General features: G+C 35.0%; 1 protein-coding gene across 3 annotated transcripts in view; it reads left to right on the top strand.

The window, feature by feature from the left end:
* LOC121314300 (sodium/potassium-transporting ATPase subunit beta-1-interacting protein 3) overlaps positions 1-15,247 on the top strand; it is a 150,534-nt gene extending 135,287 nt beyond the window's left edge. The window contains exons 5-7 of one of the 3 annotated variants that reach the window (XM_041247405.1): positions 775-835; positions 9,331-9,403; positions 13,716-15,247. In XM_041247405.1, the coding sequence (XP_041103339.1) occupies positions 775-835; positions 9,331-9,403; positions 13,716-13,725 (144 nt within the window). In that variant the 3' untranslated portion in view covers positions 13,726-15,247. Of the gene's footprint in view, positions 1-774; positions 836-8,595; positions 9,404-13,715 lie in introns of those variants that run through there. The other 2 variants (XM_041247404.1, XM_041247406.1) reach the window with 2 other exon arrangements.
* The last annotated feature ends 2,855 nt before the right edge of the window (positions 15,248-18,102 follow it).

Raw genomic sequence — 18,102 nt, 5'->3', positions numbered from 1 at the left:
TATTAACAGCCTTTGTTACACAATTATCCTTTGCTGTCAATTGTAACTGTTGAATGGTTCCATATGTGGAATAATTATGCTGTTCTAGGAAATGTATGTGCTGCTTTATCTGAGGCATCATTTCAGAGTCAAAGAGCAATCCAACAAAGATATATAACTAAATATAAAAATCGTGTGGTTTTATCAAAAGCTGTGGATGAACATTTATCTTGTCCCCTGTTAACTTTTTGACTTTGAATTTCCTTAATAAGCACTTTATCTACTCTTCAGTTAGAGAAAGCATTCCTTAATTCTCTCATGTGGTTGATTTCCTTGATATGATAAATCACACTGAGTGCTCTAATGGTGTTGTCTATTTTCTATAACCATCAGACAGAGAATAAAAGATGCACATGTTTTCAACAGCACTCTTACTGCATGTTATTTTGACTAACTCCTCAAGAAATCACTCCTACAAATGTGGTTATTTATTAAAAAGAAGTTTGGGATTAAGTAATATGTTCAGCTAACATTTTTTTTTAAAATGATCAGACAGTGTTTTACACAAAGAAGTCCACAAACAATAGAAAAAAGAAAAAATCTGACTGCACAGCACTTCCATATTCTTGTGCTCGTTAAACGTTTTGTGGTTATGTACACACATACACACAACATAATTTTGTTTCCACACCAAACTACAGCTTATCCAGCCTTCATCTTTAGTGTATATCAAATGATTTATACAATCCTGAAATAAAATGATTCTAACTGTCTTTCTTTGCCTCTTATCTGCAGCTGATTGGTTTTGTATACGCCTGCTACGTGATCAGTGTCTTTACAGAGGAAGAGGACAGCTGTAAGTACTGACACTCTCCAGTCCGTCTCTGGAGCTCTCCAGGGTGAGACATAATCTTGAACTAACCAATAATAACCCATTTCAGCCAATACCCTCTCCTGCATTCGCCAGGCATGATGCTTGCAAGCCAAACTTCTGGAAGATCCATTAGTGTTCTTTCACTCTTTGGGGCGCTGTGAATCTGGGATTACGGCATTATTTGACCTTACTAAATTAACTAGTAGTGTCTTTTAAGCATTAATATTCACAAGCACCAAATAATAGGTCTTCTAAATTCAGTGAGCTCTTAGTCAGTAATGTGTCAATTAAAGTTACAGTCTAAAAACACGTATGATTTTGTCTGGTGTGTGTGGTGACAGGATGCTTCAGACAGTCCTTGATGTTATTGAACTGAATCAGGGTGCCGAGCACAGACTTATGCCTTTGTCATGGTAATATGGTGTGCCCATGTAAACAGCAGTAGCTCAGAGATAGCACTGACACTAAAGAATCATGCATGAGGAGGATGCATTAATACTCATCTGTAGCTGTTTGCCTTCTCTTTTATGCCATATTGCTTTATGAAAAGTCATGTGCTTAGAAAGATCATCAAATTTCACTTCCCAAACATACCAGAAGCCTGCATTTATTTTATTTTACTGGCATGTCAATTGTTTGATTCATTGAGTTTCTGTTTGCATGCATGGTGTCTTATGTGTGAACAAAAACACCCCCACACCTGTGCATGTTAAGATTTTTCTGTTGACAAAGAAAGAGAGATTAACTGAGATTTTTCATATATTACAAATGTGATTTCAAATACCAGTCAACATCACCAACCAAAGTTTGAAAATATTATTTTAAAAAGCCATGTCTTATAAACCTGTGATATCATAATTGGCTTAGAAATTGAAGCATTTAGATGAATATATTCATTTTTACATGTTCATTTACAAGTTCCGTATATATGATTCAAATTTACCAAATAAACTGTAGGTACAGATATACACTGTATAGAAAAATTGAAAAATAAAAAATAATAATAATAATAATAAAAGCTTTCTTGGAACTTGTTTCGGACTTAACACAATCTGCTCAAATTAAGCATTAACCCACAAATTACTATTAACTTATAAATATTTGTTAAAGCCAAAAGCTTTTAAAACTGTGAGCAACTAGCACTACTGTTCTTTAACTAAAATTAATTTGACATGGCACACGTTTTTTGTCCTCTTTTTTGTTGAAATATGTAATGATACAGGAATGCTTAAGTACTAAGACACCCTTCACGTTGTGCCTCATAACACCTTTAGAGATGTGACTATTTCATGTTAATCGCATCATGTCATCGTGGTTTACCTGTTGTTGCTAAAGTTGTGATAGTGAACAGAAACATTGCCCTTTACTTTCAATATTTCTTACATATCATACAGGACCAATAAAAATAATATCATAGCAGAGAATTCTAAATCTATTGTAACTAGTTGTAGCTTTTACTGGTCTTTCTAAATCTAAGTAAATGCTAGCTACTGTCCCACTGTAGCAGTTGTAAATTCATCAATGTGTAGTATTATCACTGCAAAGCTGCTAGAATTGATCATGAGGGATTGGTAATTTTGAAAGAAATCCAATTCCTTTTCATATCTTGGCTGCAATGGCTTCATTCAGAATTATGTTTAAACTGAATGTGAGTCCTCTACAGTATAGAAATGTTCATATTATAACACATTAAAACATTTCTGTGAAATCACCCTTTGATGTTTTAATGGCTTCATTCTACACCTCTTCTCACTACAAGTGGTTGTGTGACTTTGAAGAGATGGGAAGTGTGTGCAGATTAACAAATCCACAGTTTGTGCTACAAAGCCACAGAAAACTGTTGATTCGTCAACTAAGCCACAGTCAGAGCAATTCAACAGAAAAGTGAATACCATTTTATTACCAACGATCATTTCAACAATTAGTTCATTATAGTTCATGGGACAGGAGCAAGGACTGCGTGGAGGAAGAAACTCAGGAATTGAAATAGGAGAGAATTGCTTTGTGACTTAGAAAGGAGGACAGGGTTTCCCCTGGGCTCACGGAGAGCCGCCCTCACAGAGATGAGACTGAACCAATCAGCCTGCAAGGCTGGGAAGCAAGCGTTTCCTCCCCCAAGGGGAACCTGGAGTGGGAAGAGAATGGGAAAACTAAGCAGATTTGTCCGAGGGTCCCCTTTGTCTTTGCAATTTCAATTTAGCATTTCACCTTTCATATAGCTTTTGCATTTCTTTCATGTAACCATTGTTCAAACAAGCTTACAGCTCACTTACAGTTTGCCTTACTTCTTGAAAACTGATCGCTGGCAATGATATTTAGGTCTTCATCTGTTTTAGCTTCAGCAAAATGATCAATAATGCTACTCACTAGTCCTGGTTCACATTCGCTTTTTTGCATTTTTATTTTTCGAATGCCACTTTCATGTTTTAAGTCTAAACTATTTTCACTTACAACGGGTACTTGTGTCTGTGTAAGTGGGATTAAGCGGGATGTTTGAACTAAAAGTAACAAAAGACTAAAAACCAAATCCAATTACCGATCTAACAATCAATTGAATCAAACAAGTAGCAATTAGGAAGAAATGTTTTACGTGGCATAAACAATTCTGTGTTGAATCAGTCAGAAAAGAACTCCCAGTTTCTCATGCGGTGTATTATTTTTACTGATTCAACACTTATCGTTGTTTATCCCATACATTCATCTACTGCTAAATCTATTGCTTTTACCCCATTGTAGAATCAGAGTGCTCCCTCAAACCATGAATGAATATTGAGTATTTGTATCAAAATATGTAATATCCCATTAGAATCAGTATCTAGTTCACAAAGAGGACATACAGTATTCTTGATATTTCTAAACAATTAAACATTATCCTCTCGGAAAGTGTGACATGGATTTTTGTCATCCCATACAACAGAGACTAGCAAAAATAATCTTATTAAATTAGAAAAGACAATCCAGTTTAAATTCTAATTACATTTCTATGTATTTTACAGTATTTCTTATAAATGTGACAGGGCCCTTACCATACCATATTATACATCTTTTAATATTTGCAATCCCACTTACTGATAACTGGTACATTTGAGACACTTTGATCCGTTCAAATTATTGAACAAGTGGTTATTACTCTGATCAGTGTGGATCCACTTTGTGAAAATAATACTCTGAGATGGATGCATGTCAATAACTGACAAAGTTAACAACACAGTGACACACACAGCAAAATAATATCATACTATACATTTAGTAAGTAACCACCCTTTAAGTGATTTGGCTATCCTTGATGGTTGTAATAACGTCATAGTATATTAAATGGAAGTTGCCTGCAGAAACTGGAGGTATTGGTACAGTATATCTAGTTGAGAAGATACAGTCGTGCATATGGGTTTTAAGAAATAACATCGAATCAAACACCCTTTTGAAAAAATACAGCCATAGAACTTCAGTGCCGTTATACGTAGTGTTCATATTTGAGGCTGGCAGAGGAAGACTCAGATATTGATAACAACTTGCCAACAACCAATTCATTAATATTGTGGCAAAGAAAAAACTGTCACACTTATAACCATTCAGCATGGTAACACAAAAGCTTCAGTGCCCCACTGACTTGCATTCTTTTTGTGATTAGACCTGCCTATGAAGAGACCAGAAAAATCCAATAGCTTAAGTTAAGATGCTGGAGCAGTTGGCAGGCTCACATTGTAGCCTTGTTGCCTGCTGTCTGGATAAACAGAGAAGGCTCCTGTATCTGAGATCTTGAAGGAACAAAGCTTTACATTTTTAACCGCAGGTATTTTGATTTCCCAGACATTGGAACTCTTTTCGCCTCATCATAACTCATTTACTCTTCATGTTGATTTGGATATCCCAAACAGACAGCCACTTGCAAACGCACCCTATTCTGCTCCATTAAACAGAATGGATGTTCGTCCCCGTCATTCGCTGTCAGGCTTTGCTCAATAAAATCAGCTTTACAGGAGATTCATGTTTTTGCATTATAGCAATATCTATAACACAGGAAGCAGTAACTCAGAAAAGTAATATGTTTTGTTAAAAATGTTATACACAGTCAGTAACAGATGTTAAGAGCAGTTATTGCTTGTATTAACAGCTGAAAGAGTAGAATAGGTTTTGGTTGCATTACCACCATTATGTTCACACCATTCATATTTACTTTTTCCACTAGATGTGTGAAAGCTTCATATTACCTTTCCTTTGGCGGTTGGCAATATTGATTCAGACATTTATCAATTTATACATGTCAGAAATCCTTCAATATTCTGTGTAAAATTAATACAAATAATATATTCTGCATGATGTGTTTGATTACAGTTACAGTATAAAATGTTTTTTAGATCTTACTACAATATGAAATATATCTTTGTCAACAATACATTTATCCATAACTATGCAGCAACACTCAATAGTCAAATATCTATTAATACTAAAATAAAGTAAAATTATTTTAGAATTGTAGACATTGAGAAAGACTTCGGGTGGAAGATATTGAGCATTTTGAGACAAGTTTATGTTTGCAATAGATTCAAAATGAGCGTGACACACATCTTTCAAATGGGTAGACTGAGAGCATTGCACATCACAATCTCACTCACTGTAAGTGAATACTGTACAGAAAAGAAAAGGTTTGCTTATGCTAATCTGACAAGCCATAATAGCAGAGGATGAAACGAAGCTGTGCCGTCATTATCCCATAGCAACAGTGTTTCTGGTTTCTGTGACCATACCCATATGATTGGATGCTGGAGAGTGAAACTGAATGAGCAATAACAAAGAATATATTGAACAACAAATTCCTGGCCTCACATTGACACAGTCTAGTCCATTTACAGTTAAAAACAAAATAAGCGCACTTCAGATAACAATGCCATTGGTTTTAAGTAAACCCTACAGCTGTGGCAATTATAGCACCACTACTGTCTTTGGTTTCACAAAAGTCATGTGCTAGTTGTTAGGGGCAATCTTTATATAATTCCAGTTCTGTTGTTCCCCAGGGAGGTGAATTAAACTTTTAAAACAGTGTTCAGCTGGATCAACATCTGCAAATCCTTTGTCTGGATCCAGAGCTATCAGAAACAAGCTGCCAAAAATAGAGAAGTAAAACCTATCTATTATAACAGTCACCATTGAGCATTGATAGCTTTATTATACATTATCTAAGTTAAGCTAGTTTCTGTAATCAATGAACCTTGTCTTTGCTGCCCATTGCTTTGTTGTAGCAATTTTGTAGCTTCTGTAGCGTCTTTGGGATTGCATCGCATCCCTGTAAAAGAGAGAGTAGCACTCCCTCAAAACATTGTATCACAAATAAGCATAACGGGAATATCCTATGCAATACCCATTCTGATCTTACGCTCACAAAAAAGACAGGAAGGCACTGAGAACAGCCATACTGTAAACAACACTTGAAAAGATAATGCCGACCAATTCACTTGCAGAATAGATGGTGTGAAAGATTTCACTTCTTCTCAGGTTTGTTTGTCCCTTTTAAGCAGCCCCAGACCCAGAAATTGAAAGTTTAGCGCGGTTGTGCACTTTTATTACACAAAACAGAAAAATAAATCAAATCAAATCACTCCCACACAGAGTGCTAAACTATACTTCGTTTTTTTCTTTTCTGTTCTCACTGGACAGCTAAGCCGATTACCCGTCACACAACACTTTGACCACACAAGTGGACACACACGTTTACACAGTCCCTTACACCGACTATCCAGCACGAACCTTTGGTTCCTGTCATATACCTGCCTGCTAATTACAGGCAGGTGACGCCCATTAAATGAAATCAAATAATTACACCTGTGGCGGTGCAAACACACATTTCTCTGGCAGTGACAGAATTTAACCCTATCCGTGCCAACCACCAACACATTATTTACAGGCAGGGATTTGCCCTGCCACAGTGGCTAGCGCATTGGCTGATAGCCGTGGAACTTTTTCTGACTTACTTGGCCTTCCAGATTGTTCCATGTGCAAAATTATATCTATATATATATATATATAAAAGTAATGATTTTGTGAACCAGGCAATGTGACACAACAATATAGCATTTAGCTTTAAGAAAAATGGTTACTTGCATAGCATCAGATTTTGTAGCCTGCCAGCATCACTGCTTCTGTCCATAGCAGGTACCCATAAATTATACAGTGAAATGGAATGGATGTTTAAGGAATTGTATTAACTCAGCATGCCACTTATATAACAGTTAAACCAATTCTGCTTGCATATCTACAATACCACAGACCTGACAGCTATTGAGAAAGGGCACAGGATAAGACGAATGCAATGACAAGCAGTTCTGTAACCAGAAACAGTGGGGAAGTCTGTTTATCATATTTAAGTAAAATGTGATAAGACTCCTAAAGCAATTCAAATCTGTCCCTCCATGCTATAAGTTGAAATGAACTGTATGTACATGGTTTTATTATGCATCTTGTGGCATTTGTTTTGCTTCTCAGTACCCAATGTACCAGTCTTCTAATAAAGTCTTTTTTTTTTTTTTTTTTTTTTTTTTTAATCTAAAATTAGTTGGCCACTTTGCTGTTTGTAGTGTTATCACAACAATATAAACTTCCACACAAATGCTACCTATTAGGCACATTGTCGTTTCTACATGAAGACCAGCACTCCTGGTTCCTGTCTGGTCAGTTCCAAAGTGCCCGGGGTGAAAAAGTACATAATACAAACCCATTTCTGCAGCCAGTGTGACTGTTCCCATTCATATATATTCTAGTATTCCTCATACGCCCGCGTCTCTCACCACACGTCCGATGGGAGGAGAGCGTAATCATTTTGATCACTGTGAATCTTTGTTTTTCACAATTCAGTGGCTTGACATTATATTCGTCCTGTGCAGGTCTTCAAATGAATGCAAATTTTTTAAATAAGCTGAGGTACCCCAAAATGGTATCCATTTTCTAGGAACAGAATGGCTGTAAGTGGGACAAGTATTAACCCCCTCAGACCAATTTGTTTAATAAATATTACAATATACCTAAATAGATAACTACTTAAAAAATAGACAGTTTAAATTAAAAACTAAAACGTGCTTCCCAAAATGGGTTTCTGCAATATCAACTGACAAGTCAGGTATGACACAGACTGTTGCACTGTTCTTGGATTTTAGAAAATAAACGTTTGAACACATGGATAACTTTTTCATATTCCATGCTAGAGAGTGATTTTTATTAATGATCTAATTTTAGAATGTATCTTACATTCAGATCCAATGACAGATTGACCGTATGAATCATACTGTTCTGTTACCCCTTCTTGCTAAGCAGATGTGGGTGAATTTAGGGAAGTAAATCTACAGATTCATCTGTTTAATTTAGGGTTACTGTATGATTATGTGTATAAATAACCCACCATCAATATCCATGGAGTATCCTTTCAATACCCTCTAAATATAAAAGGTCCTCTCGAAATTATACACTTCCCTTGAGTGTGTAGGGTTATGTTAAGTGCTTTGCAATGGACAAGCATGAGACAAAAAAATAAACAAAATAATATGTGGGAAGCATGATTTATTTGACCAGTTTATAATTTAAGCAACATGTCCTTGGCTGAGCTCAAGAAATGTACAGAATATATTTACAGTACTTTATTTCTCAGAATACTTGAGTGCCCTCTGCTGTTAAGTAAAGTATAGTAATTGCTACTAACAACTGTTTATAACAACAATCCAACCCACCCTTTCTAATTGGTTGGTGATCTTCAGTTGAAAGCATCAGTGATGTATAGAAGAGACGAGGATGGTGATGTATAGAAGAGATGAGGATGGTGATGTATAGAAGAGACGAGAATGTTGATGTATAGAAGAGATGAGGACGTTGATGTATAGAAGAGACGAGGATGTTGATGTATGGAAGAGACGAGGATGTTGATGTATACAAGAGACGAGGATGGTGATGTATACAAGAGAGGAGGATGGTGATGTATACAAGAGAGGAGGATGGTGATGGTGCAGCTTTCTGGAAATGCTCCTTAAAATAAATGTCCTTTTCACATCCCCATACATATCCTTACAGGTAGTAATATGCCATCTTCCAGTCAGAGTAAAATGTTGTAACTTTGAGAGCAGTTATAAAGTACAACAAAATCTGTAGAAAGATCAAATTCAAATAAGATAAAATAAAGAATACAGTAAATAATTCCATTTAAGAGCGAATTTGATTAAATGCAGTAAACTTATAGTACGAATGTGTGCTTACAAGAGTAAATTGTTTATGTTATCAATTCATGTTTTAGCAAAGAACAACATAAAATGTTAACAGTGATCTAAAATACCAAAGCACAATTGCTTTGCATATGAATTTGCATGACATGCCTTTTTGCATGCTGTATATGCATTTGATTTACTTGTTCTTTCCTTTGTGTTTCATCATTGTGTTGTCTGTGTGATCTTTGTGTACTCATTGTTTTGGTTATGTTGTGATTTCAGTTGATTTTATAGGTGGACTTGATTCATACACCTACCACCACTCACCCCTGAAAGCTTCTCCCGTCCAGTTAAAGCCTGTTTACCTGTAAGTAAAGGAATTGGTATTTTTCAGCAATACATCTCCTTTTCTAACTGGACTAAACGACTAACCCAATATAGTTGCCCATATTAACTACCACTTAACAAACCTGTATTATACTGTATTTACAGTATAATTGTAAATCTCGAAAAACTACTCACTTCTAAATCTTTTGTAGTCATCTTTGTATTACTTTAGTATAAATACATGTTAATTTGGATTCATATGTTGGTTTTTTTTTTACTTTATGTGAACGAAAAGACACATATTTGCCCATTTTCCCATTGGAAATAGTGATATTTTGAAATATGACTGTCCTGGTCACAAAAGCAAAGTTTGTGGGGAATAACAGCCATTTTCTATACTTTTGAGGCATAAGCAATTAGGAAATAACGCTTACTACCCAGGAACAAATATTTTTTTTTTTTTTTTTTGTTACACAGTGTAATACATACATATTAATAATTACAATTAATGACTTTATTACCAGCGTCATTGGGACTGGCAGGACTGCCAGTACTAAGGATTTAAAATGATTTAGCCACGTGGTTAGCGCTGGTGAAACATGGGCTACCAGTAGTGTTAGACTGGTGTCTAAGCCAACCATACCCTGTTGAACGAGGCTTGCAGCATAGTGATGGATTGGGAGCTAGAGGTTGATTGGCCAAAGCAACAGGTGTACAGAGAAAAAAAGTTATTGTTTTAACACACAAACCCCTTGCTTTATATATAGCCGACCATTTTTAAAATCTGTTTGCGTACAGTGCCCTATTTATTTTAACAACACATCTAACCATGCACATCTATAATTGCAGTGGACAGCATTACAAAAAAAAATAAAAAAAAGATCCAAAGCAAATGTATTTTTTCAGAACCAAACACCCTGCTTTAAGAAGTGTTTGTTAATAGTCTCTAATTATGCAGGTAAATAAAACTGAATGTAATTAGTGTAACAATATTGTATACCCAAATGTGTAATTTGCATGCCATTGGTCTAGAGGAGGCTGTGTGTTCAGTGGTTAAAGAAATGGGCTTGTAATTAGGTGGTTTCTGGTTCAAATCCCAGCTCAGCCACTGACTCATTGTGTGAGTCTGAGTCACTTGTGCTCTGTCTTTCAGGTGAGACGTTGTTGTAAGTGACTCTGCAGCTGATGCATAGTTCACACCAGAGGATCTACACAAAGTGTGAAGTTTTACAATTTTATCCCTAAGCTTTAATACAAAATAAAATAAAAAATCATAAATGAAGGGGTTAAAGGAAAACACAACAGTTTTATACAAACAGGATGACTGAGACTTTCTGATATCTGCCGCTACACTGCGTCCCACTCAGCAGCTGGGAGTCACAACAAGGCTTACATGGCATTTATGGAATTCTCAATACATTAGCAGCTCTGTTAAGTGCTACACTAAACAGGGTGTGTATTTATCGCTGAGGCAGGAGAAGGCATTATGAAAGTGAGGGAAATTAAATCAGGGAAGCGGATGAGTCATGCTAAAGATAAAGCATTTCTTTCTGACCAGCCTATACAAATGCCTCTATATTTATGATAAAAAAAAAAAAAAAAACATTAAAGCTAGTTCAAGTCCTTGTTAAGTCCCAGGTTTTTTTAAGCATCTTATGGCTGTGATTGTAAAAAGTAATTTTTCTGACAAGGTGCAACCCTGCTTGGAATTTCAGTTCTATGTCAACATTTTAAGGCACTTACAAAACTGTGATCACAAGAGATAATAATACTTGCTGATGGTTATGTAATACAATGCTGATCCCTGCTTCCTCATGTTATTTCTTGTGTATTTTCCTTATGGTATAAATGTTTCAAATCAATAATTTTACTATGCTAGAATACAACTATGTACAACTTGTGACATGTTTACTACTGGTTTTAAGCTGCTCTCCTGTTCTCCAACTGTTACACAAATTTAATATGGGAACTTTAAAATTCTACGTTTTTAAAACCAGTAAGATTTAAATAACATTAAGTGGGGTTTCAGGCAATTATAAACTGTGAAAATATTGGTATTAATTAATACTTTTAATTAATTAAATTAATACAGATTAATACATTTCTAAAACCTCAAGCTTTTTCTTTTTTATTATTATTCTCTTGTAATGGACTGAGACATGTATACATTAATACTGTCACATTTAAAATTATACTACCCGACCCTGGTCTCTTTTTACTACCTGTGTATCGATTATTAATTTGAGAATTTAAAGAAAATGTTGAAAATATGACAATGCAGTTGTAAGCGCGGGTCTCTGGCTGGCGTAATAAGCACGATGTTAAAACAAGCTTTTGCATTAAGCCTTTTCTTAAATGACAGGATATCAAGGTTTTACAGAAAACCTAATAACTGTAGAACTAAATCGGAAAGAAAACAACAATACGTCCTGTTGGGTTTGTCAGTGATGACTCTGTGGTCCAGTTAACCGTGTGGTTTCCAATATGAAATGCTTTATCTAGTTGTTGCGCAGACAGTTTCTTACCAGAAAGATCAAACAAGTAGCCTTTAATTAACAATAAACAAATAAAGTATTGTGAATGGTGTACCCCAGGGGGAAAAAAAAACGGATTTTTTTTTTTATTATTATTCTAATGAAGTAGATTAACAAAGAAAAAGCATACAAACTCCAAAATGTGTAAGGTGCAAAATGAAATCAGTACGAGAAAAACAGTATTCACACACTTACGAAACATTTGCCTATTTTTGTATTGGGTTAAATAAAAATATTTGTGGAGCAAAAGTAAGTGTGCTAGTGCTTCGTCCTTTTTAGTGAAACATTTCCCTAGCAGAGTTTGTAAAATCCGGTTTCTCCTGCTTGGTTAAAGAAATTCCACCCAATGCTTTGCTTGGATGCCATTGCTATGTATTCACAAGACAGGCTGTAGTGATCAAGAACGGATCTTTACTGTTACATTTTACAAAACTCTTTTACAACTGCCATCAAAACCCAGCTGGCTCAATTTGCGGTAGCTATTGTGACAGCCCATAGCGTAATAGTGGTGCTGTACCACTGCATTAGTTTTAAAACTGAAGCCATGTTAACAACAACAGCAGCAGCGGAGTATGGCCAATATAATTCGCAAATAATTCTGCAGCGTGGAGCGCATTTTACATTAACTGTATTTAAACCAGGTCTTCATGGAGCACGTGTAACATTAACTGTATTTAAACCAGGGCTTCTTAAACTTGGTCTTGGGGTCCCACTTTGTCTGCTGGTTTTTGTTCCAACTGATCTCTCAATTACTTAACTAGACCCTTAATTGAACTGAGAATTTGTTTAATTAGACCTTTTTAATTGTTTTCAGCTCTTAAACAGTTGCAGATTTCAAGTTAGCTGTAACATTTTATAAGTAAATTGAACTGCAAAAATAAAGCAAAAATTAACAACCACAGGAAGAATACTGTAGCATTTGTGGGGGATGTTTTCATTACTAAGATGAAATGTAGGCTCTTTTTTTTTTTTTACTGAATAGTGACAAAGTGATTGGTGAGTATATGGAATGCTATCTAGTCATGTAGTTGAGGCAGAAACACTTAGATTCAACAATTCTGAGATCACTCAAGTGGTCTCCTCATGTTGGTAAATGTTCTTATGTTTCCTGTGTTTTTTAAAAGAAAACTTTTTTTCAGAGACTTTCGCTGTGCACAATCATTCTTAAGTGAAATTTTGTGTGGCAGAACTATTATTTTGGATATGTAATCAAATAAGAAAGTCGACAATAAGTATATCAGTATTGCAACAGTAAACTGAAAAGTGTAACTGCTATTTTTTTATCTAACCTTGTATTTGCTTTCACTGGGTCCAATTTTGGTCTCTTTTTTCCAGAATGTGTTATAAATCATGATTTAGCTGGGGCCCCTCAAAACTTAAATGCAGTAGAACTTTCCTTACAAACCACATTTTCTCCATGATTGTTCATTTGGCAGGTATTTGTGGTACTATTTCTCCCAGTTTCTGTCAATAGTTATTGCTTTCAAAATGCATATTGGGGATGTCAGTCACCTAGGTTGTCAAAAAACAAAACAAAATAGTTGTTACATTTCTGAATTTTGAAGCTTAGCTACTTTATGTATTTCTGGTTTCTGTAAAAATCGAATCGTTAACCAGGAACTTGCAAAAGCCTGTTTAGCTGAAAGCATAACGTGAGCAAATGTGCTCTTATGAAAAAGCTTACTGGTATCTGTTACTGGGTGTTATTCAAACACACACAGAAAAAATAATTCAAAACTCAACACCTAAATGAAAGAAGTTGTAAAGGTTTATTATTTTAGTATTCATCTTTTTCTTGTTTCTTTTTGTCCCTGGCAGATCGAAGTAAATGAGGAAAACCAGCTGATTCCAGTTGAACAAACATACTTCAGAAGAAAAGACATTTTATGTTACAGCTCACTGAAGAGACAAACAGATGGAGATATATATTGAATACTGTGTGTGCTTGTGTGTGTGCGTGTGTGTGCATGTGTGTGTGGGCAAGTACTCTCACACTGTCAAGTCTTTGACCAAATATCCAAACTGCTGCTTGATTACAGCAGCCTTTGGTAACCCTCAGTGTTTTAAACTGCGTTTTTTTTTTGTTATTTAATGTGAAATGTGTGTGTAAAAGCATGAGAACTGTATTATGACTTGCTGTGAAAATATTATGAGACCAACAGTTATTCATTACTGTCGCCCACCAGAAGATATTTACATTGCATTATGCAATGATAAGAAAGAGCTAGATGAATTTCATGAACACCAACACAGACCAAATAATTGGGTCAGGTATCACTGTGTAAAAGACATCTCATTTTCATGTGGGATTTTTTGTTTTGTTTACAGATTTACTAACTTCTCTTTTGTAATGTAATGTTAGCATTACTTCATTTTTAATGTCTTGCGATTGTTAAATAATATTTCTATACATGTCATTTGACACGCTCTCTTTTGCAGTAGCTAATTGTAATTAACACATGAACATTATACTGTAATAATTTTTTTTTTTTTTTTTTTTTTTAATTGAGGCTGTGGCAAAAAATATGGGTCACATAATTCAACACACATTTGTAAATACTGTAAAAGACACTTGCCAGTGGTGATTCTTTTTGTTTTGTTCTTTGCTAAAAGCATCAGAATAGTACTGTTTCCTTGAGTGTTAGGCGTATTCTCTTAAAGGCTGTGTCTAATTGGGATTGTTAATCTTGTGTCAATTCAGATACACAGAAATACATAGGCGTAGTGTGTATATACAGATAAAGTTGGCCAATTGTATTCTGAACGTGTGAGGCCAAGTGATCTTTTTTTTTTGTTCCAGATAGAATCGATAGAATGACAGTACTACTGTAATTGCATTAAAGCCCAATACATTTACTGTCATGCAGATGCTTTCGAACTAAGACCACTGTGCAAATTTCAGTCTGATGTCAGGCTGGTTTACAGAAATTAGAGGTATTTTGCTGGTGATGCTGCTCCTTCAGGTAGACAAGAATGCTACATGTCATAATTGTATTATGCAAAATTGTATGCCCTAAAAACCAGGACTCAACAGATGTGTCATTGTCCTAAATGTGTCAGGAAGTTTACCCTTGCAGTCTAGTTCTCTGTGACAACCACCAACTTCAGAACTGTTCGTGTATGAAATGATTTGGCGCTTCCCAGCAGACTTATTGGATAACAAACATTCCAGGCTGTTTGGTTGTCTCAGGACAACTGGACCACTGTGATGTCACGAGACATAAACTCTGTATAAATAACTACACAGCGAGGAATGCTCAGCCTACAGACCATAAATACACGATATACATATTTGGAATTCAAAAAAATGAAAACTGGTATTGTGATTTATATATATATATATATATATATATATATATATATATATATATATATATATACACACACACACACACACACACACACAAACATATGGTATTTACATGGTTGATGTATTAATGCTACCTACAGTGATTATATTGAAAGCTTTTATTTTGTTGAATCGTTAGCTAGTTTGTAAGATTCAGGTTAAGGGGCAAACAGCCAATATGACTCAGTGGTTTGAATGTTTTCATGTGCTGTTTTCTTGGAAGTTTTTCTTTTTTAAAGATGCATATTCTTTAAATATACAATACTGAAACGCAGGCATATTTATACTGTATGAAATGTATAGTTCTTAGGGCTTTTTCTACCTTTACAGCTGAGAAAAATGCTGTTTGACTTTTTTATGCTAGGAACATTTAAAGCATGGGGGGGAAAAACAGACACATGCTTTAAATTAGGCAACACAAGAAGTTACAATAAAGTGTTGTAAGGTTCAAAACAAAACATTTCTGTGTAATGGAAAAACAGCTCCATCTGTTGGACAACATGAAGTGAACAGTGAAATATACCATTTGTTATATACTGGTTTTGAAGATCTGCAATACCTTACTGTTTATAAGGTTAAGATACTGTGTAATCAAATACATAATAATAATAATAATAATAATAATAATAATAATAATAATAATAATAATAATAAAGAATAAAACACGCTTTCAGGTTAGAGGCCCTGTGGCTGAATGAAACTGCAAGTGACAGTTACTGCTTTTCACCTTCAGACTGTCAGATTGCTTCCAGCTAAGGTCATTAACGTTAAAAGGTCGCTTCAATCTGCTCTCAGGTACCGGTTTCATATTAAATAAATTCCTAGTGGACAGGTGACGACTTTACCAAAACCACTAAAACAATGTGAGGACATTTGCAAGCAGTGGACTTAAAGGGTGGGATGAGAGTAGTATAGGGGGGCAGGGGATGGTGCATCGTACATATTGTTCTCTATGTAGATTACTAGATATCTCTAGTCTATGTACTATCAAAAACGACTATCAAAATAAACACAACTAAAGCTCATATTTATAATTTTCCTGTGAAATTGCCACTAAACCACACACCTGTGAGACTATCCATATACATAAACAACACTTAAGCATTAGTGTTCAGCTCATTTAGCATGTGCAATTGCTTCTTTCGCATCCCTCTGCCAACTTTGTATTGCCTTTTGCAGTTCTGAGGTTAAACACTGAGAGCTCATGTCCATAGCATTGGTCAGTAGGTAACTTCCTCCACAGAGAGTTGCAGAGACCAGATTGACAGCCAGCCATTATTACTTGGGCTGATTAAGTCTCAGTTGAAACTGGTTTGTTCTCGGTTTGCTGCCTATGGAAATACATATAAATTGTTTTAACTCTCAGTGGCAGATGGAAATGTGGTATTTGGAAACACACACACACACACACACATACAGCGAGCACTCTGAATCTGACTATTTGAAAGTGAAAATAACATTCAATTATTGTCATTTTGTAAGTTTCTCAGGGGGAACGGTGAAACAAAGATCTGTAAAATCTCTGGTGGTTGAAAAGCTTTTGTTATTCCATCCAGCTTCTCTAAAATAAATCGAGTCCAGTTTTGCATCACTGGTCCATGCTGTACAGTACCTCACAGCACTGCCAGGTTTATATAGATGTTGAGTAACGTAGGGTTTATCTTTTTTTTTTTTTTTTTTTTTTTTTTTTTTGGATCCAATTCAGGAAAGGTATGTGTAAAGGTTGTAGTCTGTGAATGTATTTTATGTAGAACAGTAGATTTTATGCAGATACAGTTTTTATCTATGTACATATTATACACATTCTTTGTGTGATCTGACAAGTGTTATTGATAGAAGCACAATGTACACATTTTGCTGATAGAGGACCCTCTGCGTGGGGTTATTGTGTACAAATTAGTATTAATAACAGACAGTATTGGTCATTTATTAATAAATATTTAAACTGGAGTAGCAGAGAACAGTCTGATGGTTTCATTTATTAATGTATTCATTTCAATATAAACAATAATCTCTCACATAAATAAAGCTATTACAAATTATATATATATATAATATTATATATATATATATATATATATATATATATATATATAGATAATATAAATTAAATTTGTGTACATTTTGTTTGTTCTGTTAAACAGGCTAATCATAAATATGAATCTCTACAATCTTTTATATACAGTATCAAAATAAATTATGGAAACAACAAATGATTTACAGAATGAATGTATTTTATTCCCCATTTTCCTCCTTACTGACTAAATATTTTGGTACCCCTGAATAGATAATCATTTCCTTTCAAAATATGCAAACTATTTTAATGAGCAAGCCATTTAGTACCCTACAACGTTCTCCTTTCTCAGTACAAAGGAATGGGGAGTTTGTTGCCGGATAACTTCACTCAGGCTACATGTTCACTGAATATCAAGTATTTAGTAAGGGGCCTGAGTGCAGAAAAATAGGGAATCAAACCAACTAATATCATGCATATGTTATCTGATTATTTGACTACACTTCCTTTATCCATTTCTTATAAAAAACATTTTTTAAAATCACTTCTTTCCAAAAAGTTCATTGCCATTGATTGGTACACCATTGTATACAGATGAGGGAAATACAGATGTACTTGTTGTGAACCCATTTGAATAGGCATCCATTTAATACCTGCCAACAAAAACTATGTTAAATTTGCACAACCCAAAATCATTGAGTGAAATAGCTCACATCACTTGATTTTCAAGGTGTGGTATCTGAAGCATAATCAACAAGTACAGAGAAACAGCATCTGTAATTGACAAACCCAAAAAGCTGTCTAACAAGGATTAGCAATACTCAAAGAAACTAAGGAATAAA

This window comes from Polyodon spathula, chromosome 4 (genome assembly GCF_017654505.1).
Source record: "Polyodon spathula isolate WHYD16114869_AA chromosome 4, ASM1765450v1, whole genome shotgun sequence".
In the NCBI taxonomy this organism is placed as follows: domain Eukaryota; kingdom Metazoa; phylum Chordata; class Actinopteri; order Acipenseriformes; family Polyodontidae; genus Polyodon; species Polyodon spathula.
This window is presented reverse-complemented; position numbering and strand designations above follow the sequence as displayed.